At 52.9% G+C, this 15,683-nt stretch overlaps 6 protein-coding genes across 12 annotated transcripts; 4 read left to right on the top strand and 2 right to left on the bottom strand.

Annotated features, from left to right (window-relative positions):
* Positions 1–52: 52 nt before the first annotated feature.
* LOC112342834 (pentatricopeptide repeat-containing protein DOT4, chloroplastic-like) lies at positions 53–730 on the top strand. Of its 2 annotated transcripts, XR_002991093.1 has the most exons (3): positions 53–469; positions 529–638; positions 701–730. XR_002991093.1 is itself a non-coding variant. In XM_024665322.1 (2 exons), exons 1-2 carry the CDS (start codon positions 64–66, stop codon positions 702–704), a joined length of 579 nt encoding a protein of 192 aa, XP_024521090.1. In that variant the 5' UTR covers positions 53–63; the 3' UTR covers positions 705–730. The 2 variants fall into 2 exon arrangements, 1 of the variants encoding a protein (XP_024521090.1); XM_024665322.1 differs by having other exon boundaries at positions 53–638.
* A 161-nt stretch (positions 731–891) lies between these two features.
* LOC9631913 lies at positions 892–6,112 on the top strand. Its single transcript, XM_024665365.1, is given in 15 exon segments — positions 892–1,003; positions 1,075–1,393; positions 1,461–1,552; positions 1,555–2,868; positions 2,954–3,352; positions 3,415–3,489; positions 3,551–3,694; positions 3,765–3,860; positions 3,921–4,262; positions 4,331–4,372; positions 4,423–4,498; positions 4,551–4,628; positions 4,691–4,874; positions 4,941–5,076; positions 5,142–6,112. Coding segments are annotated over 14 exon segments (4,074 nt in total). The 5' UTR covers positions 892–1,003; positions 1,075–1,149; the 3' UTR covers positions 5,994–6,112.
* Positions 6,113–7,437: 1,325 nt separating this feature from the next.
* Positions 7,438–8,935, top strand: LOC9632383 (EEF1A lysine methyltransferase 1). 2 transcript variants are annotated; one of them, XM_024665321.1, is made up of 6 exons: positions 7,438–7,742; positions 7,850–8,008; positions 8,111–8,195; positions 8,288–8,446; positions 8,514–8,582; positions 8,648–8,935. In XM_024665321.1, exons 1-4 carry the CDS (start codon positions 7,479–7,481, stop codon positions 8,437–8,439), a joined length of 660 nt encoding a protein of 219 aa, XP_024521089.1. In that variant the 5' UTR covers positions 7,438–7,478; the 3' UTR covers positions 8,440–8,446; positions 8,514–8,582; positions 8,648–8,935. The 2 variants fall into 2 exon arrangements, with proteins under 2 accessions (XP_024521089.1, XP_002991620.1); XM_002991574.2 differs by having other exon boundaries at positions 8,514–8,591.
* Positions 8,936–8,937: 2 nt separating this feature from the next.
* Positions 8,938–10,560, bottom strand: LOC112342850 (pentatricopeptide repeat-containing protein At4g02750-like). Its single transcript, XM_024665364.1, has one exon. The coding sequence runs from the start codon at positions 10,558–10,560 to the stop codon at positions 8,938–8,940; it is 1,623 nt and encodes a 540-aa protein (XP_024521132.1).
* Positions 10,561–10,681: 121 nt separating this feature from the next.
* LOC9631912 (embryogenesis-associated protein EMB8) lies at positions 10,682–12,933 on the top strand. The gene is made up of 8 exons (XM_002991573.2): positions 10,682–11,260; positions 11,625–11,753; positions 11,815–11,946; positions 12,009–12,151; positions 12,208–12,305; positions 12,361–12,455; positions 12,512–12,565; positions 12,623–12,933. The coding sequence occupies exons 1-8, from the start codon at positions 10,688–10,690 to the stop codon at positions 12,836–12,838; spliced, it is 1,440 nt and encodes a 479-aa protein (XP_002991619.2). The 5' UTR covers positions 10,682–10,687; the 3' UTR covers positions 12,839–12,933.
* LOC9632382 (TRAF3-interacting protein 1) lies at positions 12,878–15,674 on the bottom strand. 5 transcript variants are annotated; one of them, XM_024665317.1, is made up of 12 exons: positions 15,536–15,674; positions 15,392–15,460; positions 15,226–15,315; positions 15,113–15,157; positions 14,959–15,053; positions 14,642–14,898; positions 14,503–14,587; positions 14,349–14,437; positions 14,213–14,290; positions 14,077–14,162; positions 13,922–14,021; positions 13,745–13,864 (listed from the first exon to the last, which is right to left on the bottom strand). In XM_024665317.1, exons 1-8 carry the CDS (start codon positions 15,665–15,667, stop codon positions 14,434–14,436), a joined length of 777 nt encoding a protein of 258 aa, XP_024521085.1. In that variant the 5' UTR covers positions 15,668–15,674; the 3' UTR covers positions 13,745–13,864; positions 13,922–14,021; positions 14,077–14,162; positions 14,213–14,290; positions 14,349–14,433. The 5 variants fall into 5 exon arrangements, with proteins under 5 accessions (XP_024521084.1, XP_024521085.1, XP_024521082.1 ...); XM_024665314.1 differs by having other exon boundaries at positions 14,213–14,295; positions 15,109–15,315; XM_024665313.1 differs by having other exon boundaries at positions 15,109–15,315.
* Between the last annotated feature and the right edge of the window lie 9 nt (positions 15,675–15,683).

Below are 15,683 nucleotides of genomic sequence, written 5' to 3'. Positions count from 1 at the left end.
AAAAGAAGATCAGTGTGATTTATTCTACTCTGTCATTGTGTGATCTTCGAATGGTGTCCTCCAATGGATGCTCGCGGCGGCTTTGTGGCGGTCAGGGATCCTCGCGGGAAGAATTGCGAAACCCTAGTGGCTCTTCTCCGAGAATGCAGGGTCTTGAGCGATGGCCGGCGCATCCATGCCAAGATCCGCGACCACGGGCTCGATAGGGATGTGTTCTTGGGAAATTTGTTGATCCAGATGTATGGGAAATGCGGCAGCACGGATGAGGCATCCAGGGTTTTCCAAGAAATGGCGCGCAAGAACGACTTCTCGTGGACGCTCATGATCGGCGCCTACACGCGCAACCATCGCCACGGCGATGCGGTGGATTTCTTCTTCCGCGCGATGGCCGGCGAGAGAGTGGAGCCAGATGCCTTCGCGTACTCGGCGGTTCTTGGCGCTTGTGCTAAGATGGGAGCTCTCGATCGAGGTAAGGAGATTCACGCTAGGATTATAGCTTGTGGAGCTGACACCGACCTCGTCGTCCAGAATGCGCTCGTGAGCATGTACGCTAAGTGCCGGAGCTTGGACGATGCATGGGTAGTTTTCCAGAAGATCAGGATCAAAGACGTCGTGTCTTGGAACGCGATCATCTCTGGGTATGTCTTTCACGGCCACGCTCGCGAGGCTCTGTGTGTTTATCATCGAATGCTGCTGGAAGGTAGCGAGCCGGATGCTGTCACTTTCTCCACAGTTCTCAGCGCTTGTTCGAGCATGGGACTCTTGAGCCAAGGTAAGGAGCTTCACGCAAGGATTGTTTCCATGGGTCTCGACTCAAACTTGACTTTGCAGAATTCTCTCGTGAACATGTATGGCAAGTGCAAGGATCTGGAGAGTGCGAGGAAAGTTTTCGACGGGATGACGGTGAGAGATTCCAGCTCCTGGAGCGCGCTCTTGGGAGCGTACACGCAACAGGGTCATGGAAAGCTAGCACTCACGCTCTTTCAGCGGATGGACTTGGAAGGTATAGACCCGGATGTTTTCACTTTCATTGCGGTGTTTAGTGCTTGCGCTAAGGTTGGAGTGTTGGATCAGGGCCGGGGTATCCACGAGCGGTTTCTAGCAGCGGGCTTTAAGCCTGACGTCGTGACGGGCACTGCGTTGCTGAATATGTTCGCAAAGTGTCACAGCATTTCGGACGCAAAGAACGTTTTCGACCGGATGGAAACGAAGAATCGTGTCACTTGGAACGCTATGCTGGCGGCCTACGTTCAAACCGGGGGTAACCAAGCTGCTCTCGAGCTCTTCAAAGTCATGGATAGAGAACCGGACGTGTTTACCTTCTCGACACTTTTCTCTGCTTGCTCAAACTTGCGCTCGCTGGATGCCGGCAGAGCTATCCACAAACGACTTGGTAAGTCGCTGGTTTCGGATTTGATTCTACAGAATGCCCTGCTAAACATGTATTCCAAATGTGGCAGCTTGGCGGACGTACGAAAAGTTTTCGAGAGCATGGACAGACGAGACATTGTCTCGTGGAACGCAGTTCTCGGTGCACAGGTTCTTCACGAACAGTTCAGGGAGGCTCTCAGCTTGTTCAAGAGCATGAAGATGAAGCCGGACGCCATCACATTTGCTACCGCTCTCACGGCCTGTGCGAGTTTAGAAGCACTTGAAGAAGGCAGGGAAATTCACAGGAAGACGGTGGAAGCTGGACTGGAATCGGTTACCATGGTGCGCAATGCACTCGTAACCATGTACGCAAGGTGTGGAAGCCTCGAGGATGCACAGGGAGTTTTTACGGGCACGGTAGACAGGGACGTGGTCTCCTGGAGCGCCTTGATAGCAGCACACGCTCAGCATGGACAAGACCTGGAGGCCATCAAAGTCTATCGCCGGATGAACTTGGAGGGGATTGAGGCAGACGTCTTCACGTTTGCCAGCATTTTGAGCGCGGTTTCCTCTCCGGGTCTTCTACCGGAAGGAAGAACTGTCCACAGGCAGATTATCTCTCGGGGATTCGAAGGCGATACAGTCGTAGGGACTGCGCTCGTCAACATGTACGCCAGGTGTGGAGACGTGGTTACTGCCAGGACGAACTTTGACAACCTCTGCTCGAAGAACATCGTGTCCTGGAACGCGATGATAGCTGGCTACGTCCAAGCTGGATCCAGCCAGGAGGCCTTGCTGCTCTACGAGAAGATGCAGCAGGACGAGGCCAAGCCGAAAGCAGACGGACTCACCTTCGCGAGCGTCCTGGCGGCGTGTTCCAACCTCGGAGAGATTTCCAGGGGAAGAGAACTGCACTACGACGTCGCTGCCAGTGGCTTTGCCGAGGATCTGATCGTCCAGAACGCTCTCGTCGACATGTATGGGAAGTGCGGCAACTTGGTGGAATCCAGGAACGTCTTCGAGGGGATCAAGAGCAGGAGCGTGATCTCCTGGACGTCGATGGTCACGGCGTACGCTCGGCACGGCCATGGAGCCGAGGCAGTGGAGCTGGTCTGGCGGATGAGCTTGGAAGGCGTGGAAGCCGACGACGTTACTCTCACCAGCATCCTTCAGGCTTGCAGCCACTCGGGCCTGGTGGACGCCGCTGGCAGCGTGTTTAGCACAATGGTGAGAGACCAGGGGATGCAGCCGAGCATCGAGCACAAGCTGTGCTTGATGGATCTGCTGGGACGCACCGGGTGGATCGAGGAGGCCGAGGAGTTCCTGGCGAGCAGCGAGGATCTCAAAGCTCGCGCCGCGTCATGGACGAGCTTCCTCAGCGCTTGCGAGCGCCAGAGCGAGCAGGGGAGAGCGGGCAGAGCCGCGAGAGAATTTGGGCGTTTGCATCCCAGGGAGAGCGCCAAGTTCGTCATCCTCTCAAACATGTTACACGCAATTTAAAATGGAAGCTATTCTCGTCTAAATCTAGCAGATTCCCGTTACAGAATATTCCTGTTCTGCGAATATGCTCTGACAAATGTAGAGAATATCCGCTGGAAAGTTTTTCTTCCTTAAACCTGTACGTGGCAACGCCAGGCACGATCTTCTCACTCGTTTTCCCATGGGGGAGGATCGTGAACAGGGGAAAGCGGCTGGGGTCGCGGATAAAGGAGACGGGACACCGACATTTGGGATGCAAGAATTCTCAGGGGAGGAAACCCTAGGATCGGCAGCTATGGGCGATCGAGGAGCTGAATCCGAGGCGCGCGGCGGCGATAGTAGCAGCGGCGACGGCGCGAGGATGGATCAGGTTTTCCATTGGCTGCTCCATTGGCCTTTCATTCTCCACGCCGCATTGGTCCTCGTTGTGGTGTGGATTCTTTCGCTCCTGGGGATAAATTACGCGATCGTCCCTGTCGTTGGCTTCATCTTTCTCTTTCACGTAAGTGGCTGGCTGGTCGCTCTTGGAATTGTTTTTTCTAAGATAGAATTTTGGATTTCTAGATTGAGAGACGCCATCGCGAGAAGTGGCTCCGGCGGATTCGCCACGAGGAGCGAAAGCACGCGTTTCAAAAACAGGTATGTGCTGATTGATGGTGGATCCAGTGTTGTCGGATTGGAGCTCAGCAGCGTGCTGCAGTTGTTATCAGACTTTGAGAGTGTCCGGTGGCTCAACGAGACTGTCGCAAAAGCATGGCCAGTTTTCCTGGAGAAGTTTGCGTCTCAGGATTTTCTAGCTCCTCTCATGCCGTTTTTCCTGGCCAAGTACAAGCCCTGGACAGTGGTATGTATGTTCTTCGTTTGGTGTTGAATTTTTTCGGAGGAGGTCACGTTTTTCTCCACTCTACTGGCAGCAAGATGGTGTACTGCAAAGCTTTGCTCTGGGAAGAAATCCACCCATGTTTGCGGGCATGCGAGCTCTGGATCCTTCTGGGACGGATGACGACGTGGTAATGTTTCTTGCGAGTTTTTAGACTTCTTTCTCCTAAACTTTCATGTATTTCTTTCAGGTCTTTGAAACTATTATGGAATTTGTGGCTGCTGATGATATGAGCGCGGTGCTCTCTGTTCAGCTGAGAAAGCGCCTTGGAGGGCTCTGGACAAAGTTACATATCTCGAAGCTACATATTGAAGGAAAGGTATTTGTCTGGTGCTTTTGGCTGAATGTTTGTAGAAAACTTTTGTTTTGTTTTGAGAAGGTTCGTCTTGGAGTGAGGTTTCATGGGGGATGGCCATTTGTTAGTCGTCTCCGGATCAGCTTCGAGAGTGCGCCTTACGTCCAGATCGAAGCACGGCCGCTCTCGACGTATGGGATGGACATGGCTGAGCTTCCTGGAATCGCAAGCTGGCTGGTAGATAATCTGTCACTCTTTTGTTTTGTTTGTGATAAGCTTTTTGCTTTTTTCTTTGTTCTGAATAGGACACGATGCTGATGGATGCGCTAGAGGACTCGGTCGTGAAGGTTAGAAGGTTATGCACGAGTTTGATTTTGATGATCATTGGTTTTTATAGCCAAACATGCTGGTGATAAATGTCGAAAAGATTGCAAATAGTTGGGCAACATCCGAGTACGCAACTCTTCCAAGTGGTAATTACCTCATTCAAGCTGTGTGATAGGCTTATGATCGCCTTGTTTGCAGCGGAGTCCGCGCCTCCGGTTGCTGTTGCTGTAGTTGAAATCCTTGAAGCAACACAATTAAAACCGGCTGATGTCAATGGTAAGCTAATATTCATGGATTTTATTTCTGAACCTTTTCTTTGCTTTTTGCTTTTCGTTCAGGATTGGCGGATCCTTTCGTGAAAGGAGTACTGAACACTAATCGTTTTAAAACGTCAATAAAGTGGAAGACTCTCAATCCCAAGTGGAGAGAAGTATTTCGTTTACCCATAAGAAGCTGGGAGATCCAAAACCGTATGATGTTTCACGTGAGGGACAAAGATCTCTTTCGGGACGACAATCTCGGGTTTGTGCATTTCTAGTTTGGGATTATGAGACGCTTGTGTGATTGATGGCGCTACTTTATGAACAGGTATTGCGACGTGTTACTGGCGAAGTTTAGAGGCGGCGATCGGCATGAAGTTTGCTTGCCCCTTAAAGGCGTAAAAACTGGGCGCATCACTTTCGCAATTACGGTTGAGGAAGCACCCGATTGTCAACTCGAAGTGGTAAATTCTGTGGTGATGACGATGATAGTGGTGGTTTTATTCATGATGTTGATACCTTGCTGCAGGAGGTATCGCCTAGTACAAGGCTGACTACAGATGGAGATGAATCTTTACCTGATTCACTTGGCTTGGATCATTACGAAATCATTGACACTGGCGTGAGTGCCTCGGGAATATTTTCTATAATGAGGCCCGGAAAGGCAGTGCAAAAGAAGTGGCGTGGTAGAAAAGGAAGGAAGCTCGATGAAGATGTTGAGTTGCCAGACAATACTCTCTTCAGTGGCAGCCTCGAGCGAGAGTCCGAATCTAGTGACAGCGAGGGTGACAAATCCGGCCAACCCGGGGGGAAGGCGAGGTTCTGGAAGTGGAGCCACCGTGGACCCCGAGATAAAAAGCTCGTATCCGGAGAGCTGGTTAGCATCAGCGAGAAAGGAGGACAGATGAAGCTGCGAACAGTTATCGACACGGACTCTGCTGTGACTTCTCCAGCTCCAGCTCCGGAAGATTCGACGCCAGCATTGTCTTTACCAGATAAGGCCGCTGCTAAACCAAGCGACGCGAGAACCGACTTGACTCCCACCCCTTCTGGCGTCCAAACTGGCACCAACAGTCAGGTTCCAACACCAAAGCTGGCAGAGGATTCAATGCGAGCCAGTGACGGGCTGGACGACGCTGAATCGCAGGAGGTCTCCCCCGGCCGGCGATCAATGAGAATAAGGGACAGGGCCAGGGGTGTGGTGAAGCAGGCCGAGAGGACAGCGTCCCATATCGGGCACTCGTTGTTTGGTCGCAGAAGCGGGAAAGATCTCGTCGCAACTCCCCGGTCAGACAACGCAGAGCCGGAGCAGCAGCAGGGGGTATGCTCGCCAGAAAGATCCAGCGCAACTACTCCCACCTCTGATCAACACAGCAACTGAGGATGGATGGATAGCTACGTACGAGAGCGTTATCAGCTAGTTATGATCCGGACGAGTGCTCCTATACTGGATCGAGACGGCAGGACCAGCGAGACCAGTAAAGGTTGGATTTTTATTCACTTCGGGTGGCCGAACCGAGCAGGAACACCCAGGGGCTGCGAAGACGAAGTCGAGGACGACGAGACCAGCCTCAAGGAGCTGATGAGGGGCCGGAGCTGCGCGACCTCGTCGTCCGACTTGAGCAGGAAAGGGTGGTGGAGCAGCCTGGCGGCGGACGGGCGCTGCGAGGAATTCTTCTGGAGGCAGCTCCGGATGAAGCTCTTGAACTCCGGCGACGCGTCCGGGGGTGGCGAGGGAGGATCCCCGAGGCAAATCGCCCAGACGAGCGTCGGCCAGTCGGGCTTCTGGCCGGGGGCGACGCAGGGGAAGTAGCCAATGGCGCACTCGAGCAGCGTGAGGCCGAGGCTCCAGATATCCGCGGAGGAGTCGTAGTGGCCGCCGTGACCATCCGGGTCGAATCTCTCGGGGCTCATGTAGGCGCAGGTTCCAACGAAGGAGTTGCACTGGGCGAGAGTGTGCGCGAGCTGGGTGCTCACTCCAAAGTCCGCGATCTTCACCTCGTTCTTCCGGTTGAGCAGCAGATTGGAGGGCTTGATGTCGCGGTGGACGATCTTGTTGGCGTGGAGGTACATGAGACCCTTGAGCGCCTGGCGCGTCACTCTCGCCAGGAACCTCTCGTCGATGGTCTTGCGGGCGGCCAGGACGTTGGCGAGCGTACCTCCGTCCATGAACTCGAGCACCAGCGAGATCTCGCCGCCGCGCTCGAAGACGCCGTAGCACTGGACCACGTAGGGGGATCTGGCGGAGAAGCGGCGCGTGATCTCGATCTCGCGGACGATGAGCTTGCGCACCGCCGGGTCGTGCTTCTCCTGGATGATCTTGAGCGCGTAGAGGGTGCCGGTGATGCGGTGGCGCGCCTTGTAGACCTTGCCGCCGCTGCCATGGCCGAGGATCTCCAGGCGCTCCAGATCCTCGAGGAGGACGTCCCTGCTGGTGGCGCTGCCGAGAGGATTGGATTGCTGCGGCAGTGGGAGTGGGAGTGGAGGCTTGGCGAAGCCGGCGTCGCGCGCTGGGATGGGGAGCTTGAGACTTGGGCGGAGGCTCTTCTTCACCGGCATGGTAGGCGCGACTCGCGAGAGAGGAAGTGAGGGGAAATCTATGAGATCATTGCTCCTCCTCGCGGAATTGTAATTGGGGAGGAAGATTGGAGCTGCGAGCGAGAGCGAGCGAGAGAGAGAGAGAGAGAGAGAGATAGAGAAGAAGAAGTCTTTCTTCCTGGAAGGAATGGAGATCCCTCTTCGTTGTTCTTGCCTCGTCCACGTCAGCCGACCCCCACCTAAATGCGATAAAAACTCCGCGGTTAGGGTTAGGGCTGGCCATTTTAAATTGGGGAATATTCTCTAAGCGTGGGGCATTTTAGGGTTTATGGCGGGGGTGGAGGACGATTCTCCTCCGGCGCTCAGCGCCCACGCGCTGGAGGCTTTGCGGGATTTCATGCGGGAGAGGGATTGCGGCGGTGCTGGCGACGGCGGCGAGGGTAGCGTTGGCGAGGATTGGGGCTTGAGCCAGTTCTGGTACGATGATTTTACCGCTCGGATCGTGGCCGAGGAGGTCGTTAGGGTGATTGGCGATGCGCCAGAGCGCTCGGTAGCGTGCATCGCATGCCCGTCGCTCTATACGATGCTCAAGGTACGAAGTTCGAGGAGATTGAAACGCTCTGTTTGTTTTTTCCTTGTTGTTCTTTTGTTCTCTTTTGTGTTTTTCTACGCTCAGCTGTGCTGGATCGATGTGCGCAGAAGATCTATCCAGGCATTAGAGCGCATCTCTTCGAATACGATCGTCGTTTCGCTCGTCATGGCAGTGACTTCACTTACTACGACTACAACCATCCGGAGGATTTGCCTAGACATTTCGAGCACCGTTTCTACGTCGTCGCTGCTGATCCTCCCTACCTTGTAAGAAAAAGCGAGAGAGAGAGAGAAAAAGAGACAGAAATGGATGGAGCTAGAGTGACCATCACCTCAACGTTGTTGCTCTTTAACCTTTTTCTTTTGCAGAGCGAGGAGTGCCTTGAGAAGACCACCCGGGCAGTGCAGTTCCTGTCCGAGGACCATCAGAAAAGTCCAGTCCTCTTGTTGACAGGTTTGATGCAAGCTTCGTCACCCCCATGAGATGGGACTTTTGCTTTTCGTGTACTCGCGTCCTGGGCTCATTCGGTGTATTTGGGTGCTCAGGATCGGTGCAGCAAGAACGGGCTTTCTTCCTCCTGGGAGTACAGCCGTGCGGCTTCAGGCCGGCTCACAAGCACAAGCTCGGGAACGAGTTTAAGCTCTACACGAACTACGACCCCGGGGACAATGTAAGAGGCTGGGAGCTCAAAGAGTGACAGTATGGTATGGTGGCTCAACCGTGCTTGTGATTTCTTCCACTTTAACTTCGTCCGGCTCTGTCGTTCTTCAGGCACTTTGTTTTCGTGGCCCCTGTCCAATCACTGGTGACGTTCTCGGGCCTGGGACAGCAAAGGATAAGGTGCTCCGTGTGAGTCTTTTGAGCTGGTTTCGTTCTCTACAATGATCGGCTGCACTGCTTTGCAGCGTCATCTCCTCGTTCTACGTCAGCAAGGTCCAAGCCCCGAATCGTTTGACAAAGTGCTGGGGTAGTCCTCTCTACTAGTGCTCTGGCAGCTGAGCAACGCCACGAAAGTAGTTCCAGGCGCCTGAAGAGACGTGCCTTTCTCGTCGCTTCCAAGAGTCAAGATTTTACTCTGTGGACGGAGGAGTCTGCTCCAAGCTCGTGAAGGAGGTCAGGACATCTTATCCTTGGCTGAAAGTCCGAGCATCTGAACATCCTCTCGTACCAATGCCAGGACTTTTAAGAGCGTCTGTCATGCCATGATCTCCAGATGCCGCTGCTGCCGCTCCTTGATCGCTAGCATGTTGGAGAGCAGGACGTACGTCCCGGCCTTCTTCTGGTTGAGCTCAAGCACCTCAGTGGCGGCTTTCTCTCCGCGGGACAAATCCCCGTGAGTCGAGCAGCCACCCAGGAGCGTCTTCCAGGTGATATGATCCGGAAGAACTGGCATGCTCTGGATGAGATCCTCGGCCTCTCGCAGCTGCCCGGACCGAGCTAAAACATCCACCATGCACTTGTAGTGCTCCAGCGCCGGCTCCATCCCTCGATCATAATTCATGGACCAGAAGTTCTCGAGGCTCTCTCGGACCTTCCCACCTCGGCTACACGCGGCCAGGATGGCGGACAGAGCAAACTCGTCGGGGTCCTGGCCGTCGAGCTCCATAGCCCGGAAGAGATTCACGGCCTTGTCGATATGCCCGACTTGGGCATACCCGGCTATCAGCGCTGTCCAGCCGATCACGTTGGGCGATTGGGGGCTCTCGTCAAACACCGCCTGGGCTTCTTGGAGCTGCCCGTTCTCGGCGTACGCCACCACCATCGTCGTGGAGCATTTGTCATCGCGGTCGCGAACCGGGATGGTGTGGAAGACTTCCGTGGCTTGCAGCATTTGGCCTTGCTTGGCATAGGCCTGTACCATGGCCGTCTTGGCAACCACGTCCTTCTCGGGCATAGCGTCGAAGACCACCTTGGCCTGGTCGAGTTCCTTTGCGTGTGCATGGGCCAGGACGAGGAGGCTATACGAGACGACGTTGTGCTCTGGGAGTGTGTCGAAAAGGTGGCGGGCCTCGGCTCGGTTCCCCGACTCGACAAGGGCTTGGATGAGGCAGTTCCAGGAGACGAGATCAGTGCGTGGAAGCCGCTGGAACATCTCGCGAGCTTCTTCAAGGTGCCGCCGCTCGGCAAATGCGAGCAGTAGGACGTTCCAGCACATGAGATCTCGCTCCGGCATTTGATCGAAGAACGATTTCGCGTGTTCGATGTGTCTCGCTAGTGCAAATGCCTTCACCATCACAGTCCAGGAGAAGAAGTTCCGCTGCGGCATTCGATCGAAGAACTCGCAGGAGGCGTCAAGATGCCCGCATCGGGTATGTGCTTGAAGCAGCGCAGTCCAGCACACGACGTCTCTCAGCCGCATCAACTCGAAAACTCTCCTGGAGTTTTGGAAGTCTCCCATTTGAGTGGAAGCCACTAACATTGCCGTCGAAGCTATGACGCTGTGATACGCCATCCTCTCAAACGCGGCTTTCGCCAACTTAGAATGCCCGCTCTTGGTAAATGCTTGAACCAGCGAGATCCAGCAAGAAGAACTCCTCTCCGGCATCGAATCGAACATCTTCTTCGCCTCTCGCGCATACCCATTGAGCGCATACGATTGAAACAGACACTTCCTGGCGCTGGGCTCCGGCTCTGGAATCCGATCAAACACCGCGCGGGCATCCTCCACACACCGACATTTTCCATACGCGTCGATCAAAGGGCCCAAGATCCTGGAGTCGCTCGCAAAGGGGCTCGCGCGGAGATGGGAATCGATGGCTCTGAGCTTGCGGAGATCGCTACCGCACGACTTGATCCTTGTGACCCATTCCCACCACATGTAATGCTAGGATATATGCCGCGCGTCACACCCTATATGTGCCGCGCGTCGCGAATACATACCGCCCGGCTCGGTCTACCGTCCGAGAAAATTGCCGCGCGTCACGGACTAACTACCGCGCGGCTCGATGGACCGCGGGGATAAATGCCGCGCGGTACATTGGTTTTGGTTGATGCCAGGCGTGCTAGCACTAGGGGAAGGAAGGATGGAGGCATATTCGCGGGGATTCGCTTCTCTGGCGTGTTCTTCGCTGCCCAGGAATCTAAGCAGCGCTAGGGCTCCACCATTCCATTCCTCCGCGGATTCCTTCCTTGGCTCCCGGATTTCGATCGTTCTTTTCTCGCGGGGGCGCCGCGGGGGCGTAGGGCGGCAGCCATTGCGGACGCTGTTCATGGCGCCCAGGGACGATCTGGAGATTGTTTCCGGGGATGGGGAGCTGCGCAGCGAGATCCTCCACAACATGCCCACGGTGAAGAGGGGCAAGTACCGCGCGTTCCCGGTGATTGGCAGCAACCGGCATGTGGAGACCGTCTTCGCGGCATTATACCGCCATCGGCCCAAGATGAGGTTCCGGAGGGAGTGCTTGCGGATGATCGATGGCGGCACTGTGGCGCTGGACTGGCCGGTCATGGGCGAGGATCGCGACGCCGCCAAGTGGAGAGAAAAGCTTCCATCCGATGCTCCAGTTCTCCTCTTCCTGGTAAGAACACTTCTCTCTCGTAGAGTTATAGTTTTTTCCTTCTTTTCTTGCATGCTTTGCATGGTTGGAGCTCTTTCTTTTCCATCGTTCTCGAGAAGAGTTCTTCGTTGTTTCTTCGAGAACCACGTCGAGCTTGCCAAGTAGTTTTTCTCGTTGTTTCTTCGAGAGCCACGTAGTTCTTCGTTCTTTCTAGAGTTTGCCAAGTAGTTTTTCTCGTTCTTCGTGTTCTCGATAAGAGTTCTTCGTTGTTTCTTCGAGAATCACGTAGTTCTTCGTTAGTTTTTTCCTTGGAGTTCTATGTTTTTTCTTCAAGAGTTTGCTACGTATTTCTTCGTGTTCTCACGGACTTCTTTGCTCTCCTCAGCCAGGACTAACTGGAGGAAGCCATGACTCGTACGTGAAATACTTGGTTTCAAGAGTTCGAAACATTGGATGGCACACGGTGGTATTCAACAGCCGTGGCTGTAGTGACAGTCCAGTTACGTCTCCAAAGGTACCAAAGAGGAACGAAATGCCTTTGTGGTTATTTGATTCTTCTTCTCTTTCGTTCGTAGTTCTACTCAGCTTCTTTCACAGAAGATTTGAGACAAGTCGTGAGATTTGTGGCGTATCGTTTCCCCGAGTCGAGGATCTATGCGGTCGGATGGTCGCTGGGGGCCAACATTTTAGTGCGTTATCTCGGCCAGGTTCGTGTCGTCAAGCACAAACTTTCCGACTTGGTTTACACGACTTGGTTTGTAATTGGCAGGAGGGAGAAAATTGTATACTCAGTGGCGCAGTGTCCCTGTGCAATCCTTTTGATCTTGTGGTTGCAGACGAGGACTTTCGCAAAGGTTTCAACAACATCTACGACAAGAGCCTCGCAACGAGCCTTCGGACAATCTTTAGAAAGTAAAGTCACACGAGCGTTGAGTTTCCTTCGTCGTTGTCTGTAATTCGCATTGCAGGCACGCGGCCTTGTTTGAAGAGATCGGTGGTGAATACAACATTCCTCTGGCTGCCAATGCAAAAACCGTGAGACAGTTTGACGAAGGATTAACTCGAGGTAACGAGTACTTAGTAAAAACTTGAACTTAAACTGTGTGTTTTGGCTTTCATAGTTTCGTTCGGCTACAGGTCAGTGGATGAATACTATGCCGATGCCAGCAGCTCGAAATCTATCGAGCACGTCAAAGTCCCATTGTTTTGCATCCAGGTCTTGTTCCTTTCATTTTTGTTTCTAGACAATCTCGTAAAACTCTTCCATTCCAGGCTGCCAACGATCCTATTGCTCCAAACCGAGCCATTCCTCGTGCAGCAATCAAGGTACGAGCTTTACTCGTGGAAGGAAAGCAATGTTTTTCAAACGAGTTCCTTGTCCAGGAGAATCGGAATTGTTTGCTCGTGGTGACACCGAAAGGAGGCCACCTTGGCTGGGTCGCAGGCCAAAACGCCCCGTTTAGAAATCCATGGACAGACACCGTGGTGGTGGAGTATCTGGAAGCAGTCGAGTCGCTCTACAGGGATAGAAAATCAATCCAGAGAGAGCAAGTCTCGAGAAAAGAGGACGATCACGTCGAGATCGCTTGCGCCACCTAGAGCGACGCGGCTGCTCGTTCATAGCTATTGATCGGTGTGTACATAGAGACGATTCTTTCATTCATAAAGAAGAAAAGCGAGAGCTTTCACGCAAACCCGACGAGAGCGCTCGCGAATTCTTCCGGGAGCTCGATCTGGACGTCCATTCCACCGTCCTGGATGAAGCAAAGCTCTCCATTGCGAAACTCTTTGGACGTTTTGATGGTAGCATCTTTGAGAAGCTCGTGGTCGCCACACATGCAAAGCGTCGGCTGCGTGATTCTGTCCACCAAGCTCTCGACTTTGAGAAGAAGAGGGAGCTCCCGCGCCCTGGGATTGCTCTGGAGCATCTCCAGCAGCCTCGAAGCTCGAGCGTGAGGCGGCATTTTGTAGCCTGGCTTTCCCGGCACCTTGTTCCTGATCTTCCAGAACTTTATCACGGCTTTGAGATCCTCGTCCTCGAAGTCTGGAGCTTCCGGCACGAACTTCTTCACGCTCTCGTCTAGAATCGGGACCCCCCACAGTGCCAGCTTCTTCACACTCTCCGGGAAATCCACCGCAAGCTGCATAGCTACGGCTGCTCCAATGTGATGACCCACGACAATGCTTGGCTCCGAGAGAGTTAGCAAGGGAATCGCTTCAAAGACGTACCTTGCGATGGTCTCGAGGCTGACTTCGCAGTGGAAGGACTCGCCATAGCCTGGTATGTCTATCGCCACTGCTTGGTATCCTCGACTTGCCAGCAATGGCATGACGGGCTCCCACATCTTTGATGAGCTTGGATGCTGGTGGAGAAGAAGAAAACTTCCCAGAGAATTCCCTTCCGGATCTGCTCGGCGATAGTGAATCTGGCCATCGCTCACGGAGACGTAGCCTTTTCGGATCATTTTCCACTGTGTAGTAGCCTAGAACAGTAGTCAACTCAAAAAACAAAAAGAAGCATGGATTCACTATAACAAAACAACTTTGTCACGTCTCTCTGGTTAACCTCCTGGCTGTTGAAGCTGCTTGGAGTAACGCCATGGCGGTTTCGTCGTTTTTGAGTATCTGTGGCATAAAAAAGTTTCTTGAGAACAGAGAAAAGATAAGCATGAAAGAGCGCACCTCAGCTTTCGCTATATTGTTGAGCTGTTCTTGGCGTTTGATCTGCTCCTCCAGATCGAGTATCTTCCTAGACTCGGCTTGAATAACTTCATCCGTGCGCCTATGACAAGGTGACAATGTTGCCTGACACTGGAGCTCGAAAAAACACTACTTACAATCGCTCCCTTTCGAGATCCGCACCATGCTTTTGTTGTTCTATAATCCAGAACTGGTACTCCTTGGCCATAGCTTCCGCGTCTTCCTGGAAAACTGTGTGAGAAGCTTTGTAACATTGAAATGACAAAGAATTACCTGTAGATAGTCTATAAACTTTCCGAGAGGACTTATAGCTTGGCACAGAGCTTGAATGCTTTCTCGTAACTTTTGCAACTGTTCTACGCACGAGTACTTGGTACCGAAGGAATAGAAACGAAAAGATACCTCTCACCTCGTCGCGTTTGCTGTCCGTCTCGACCTTGGTTCCACTTGGCTCCGTATACACTTCAGACAATTCCTCATCCTGGACGCTTTTCTTATCTGCGGGAACAATATCAGACACTTTTTCTATCGAGCTAGAAAAATAAAAAAGGAGAATCACAGACATTATCATCTTTATCATCCATGTTTGAGCCCCGCTGGTTCTACCTGGAATTTGCCCAAGTCCGTGAACCTCAGTTTGTATCGGAGCTGCAACAAACACTTCCTTGAGCGACTAGAAAACCACAAAAAGAAGAAGCTGACCTTGGTGGCTGAGATCCAACTCTGTGGAAGCCATGCTCTCCACTACAGCATCCTCTTCTTGCTCGTTCACAGCCCCAGGCGAATAGATAACTTGTACCTTGGTGGCATCCACAGGCTGTGGTGGTGTGGCCACTTCCTGGGTCCTCGTCTTGTTGGAAAGCTCTGCCGCGTCGGGCGAAGGACTGTAGATGGACCTCCTTAGCTTCTCGGATGATACAGACTGACTCGAGGAGGCGCTTTCACGAGATATGAGTCCACTGTAAAGCAATGCAAGTAACTTCGCGATCAAAAAGCTAAACCATTGCACAAGGAGGTACCTATGATCGGATGAAGGCATAAAGTCTCCAGCTAAACAGCGGTAGACAGCTTTTGCAGCTTTTTGGCTGTCTGTAGTGGCTGCTTGAGCCAGCATCTGTTCATAGAATTTTGTTTTTAGTATATTTTTCCAAAGCATCAACAGTTCTCACTGGCCTGCAAGAAGACGTTGGTTTGCTCGGGTTCCAGCCCAGCCAGAATCTGTACGAAAGCCAAGTAGAAATCTCGAGGCCAAGATGGAAGAAACGAAAGAAAAAACGAAGGTATACCTTGGCTGGACGCACTGGAACGTTCGCATTTAGCGTAAGGCCAACGCAGTTGATGATCTTCGTGAGATAACGCAACTTAGCGTCCTTGTCCTAGAATTTTGACAAAGAACAATGCGAGGTTTCAATGCAAAGAACAATGCGAGGAAACAAATACAAAAGAAAGTACCTTAAGCTCCAATGGAGCAAGCTCGTCGGCTGCGAAGAGTCCCTCTGCAAACCCGGTGCGTCGCGTAACCTGGAAACCAAGAAATTCTATTGCTCCAAAGAAAGAACTAGAAAAAAGAAAAACCGAGAAGACAATGCCGCAAACCTCAGAGACGATGTCGTGGAGGAATCGAAATGGCGGGCGCTTTAGCAGCGCCTCCGTGAGCTTTGGACGCTTCACGATTGGATCGATCCCGTGCTGGAGGAAGCGCTGCGTCGTCATCCAGTAGGCCTCCATTTTCTCACTCTCCTTT

The sequence above is a fragment of the Selaginella moellendorffii genome, unplaced genomic scaffold (genome assembly GCF_000143415.4).
Source record: "Selaginella moellendorffii unplaced genomic scaffold, v1.0 SELMOscaffold_121, whole genome shotgun sequence".
In the NCBI taxonomy this organism is placed as follows: Eukaryota; Viridiplantae; Streptophyta; class Lycopodiopsida; order Selaginellales; family Selaginellaceae; genus Selaginella; species Selaginella moellendorffii.
The sequence above is the reverse complement of the archived record's forward strand: the minus strand, read 5'-3'. Positions and strand labels throughout refer to the sequence as shown.

Excerpts from the sequence above, each read along its gene's own strand:
- LOC9631912 (XM_002991573.2), top strand. The coding sequence starts at position 10,688 with ATGGACCGCGGGGATAAATGCCGCGCGGTACATTGGTTTTGGTTGATG. Across the intron at positions 11,261-11,624 it reads CTCCAGTTCTCCTCTTCCTG|CCAGGACTAACTGGAGGAAG; the intron begins GTAAGAACACTT and ends TGCTCTCCTCAG. Across the intron at positions 12,566-12,622 it reads TTCCTCGTGCAGCAATCAAG|GAGAATCGGAATTGTTTGCT; the intron begins GTACGAGCTTTA and ends TTCCTTGTCCAG.
- LOC9632382 (XM_024665314.1), bottom strand. The coding sequence starts at position 15,667 with ATGGAGGCCTACTGGATGACGACGCAGCGCTTCCTCCAGCACGGGATC. Across the intron at positions 15,316-15,391 it reads TTGCTCCATTGGAGCTTAAG|GACAAGGACGCTAAGTTGCG; the intron begins GTACTTTCTTTT and ends TCAAAATTCTAG. Across the intron at positions 14,588-14,641 it reads GTTGGATCTCAGCCACCAAG|CTCCGATACAAACTGAGGTT; the intron begins GTCAGCTTCTTC and ends TGTTTGTTGCAG.
- LOC9632383 (XM_024665321.1), top strand. The coding sequence starts at position 7,479 with ATGGCGGGGGTGGAGGACGATTCTCCTCCGGCGCTCAGCGCCCACGCG. Across the intron at positions 7,743-7,849 it reads CGCTCTATACGATGCTCAAG|AAGATCTATCCAGGCATTAG; the intron begins GTACGAAGTTCG and ends CGATGTGCGCAG. Across the intron at positions 8,196-8,287 it reads TCCAGTCCTCTTGTTGACAG|GATCGGTGCAGCAAGAACGG; the intron begins GTTTGATGCAAG and ends TTGGGTGCTCAG.
- LOC112342834 (XM_024665322.1), top strand. The coding sequence starts at position 64 with ATGGATGCTCGCGGCGGCTTTGTGGCGGTCAGGGATCCTCGCGGGAAG.
- LOC112342850 (XM_024665364.1), bottom strand. The coding sequence starts at position 10,560 with ATGTGGTGGGAATGGGTCACAAGGATCAAGTCGTGCGGTAGCGATCTC.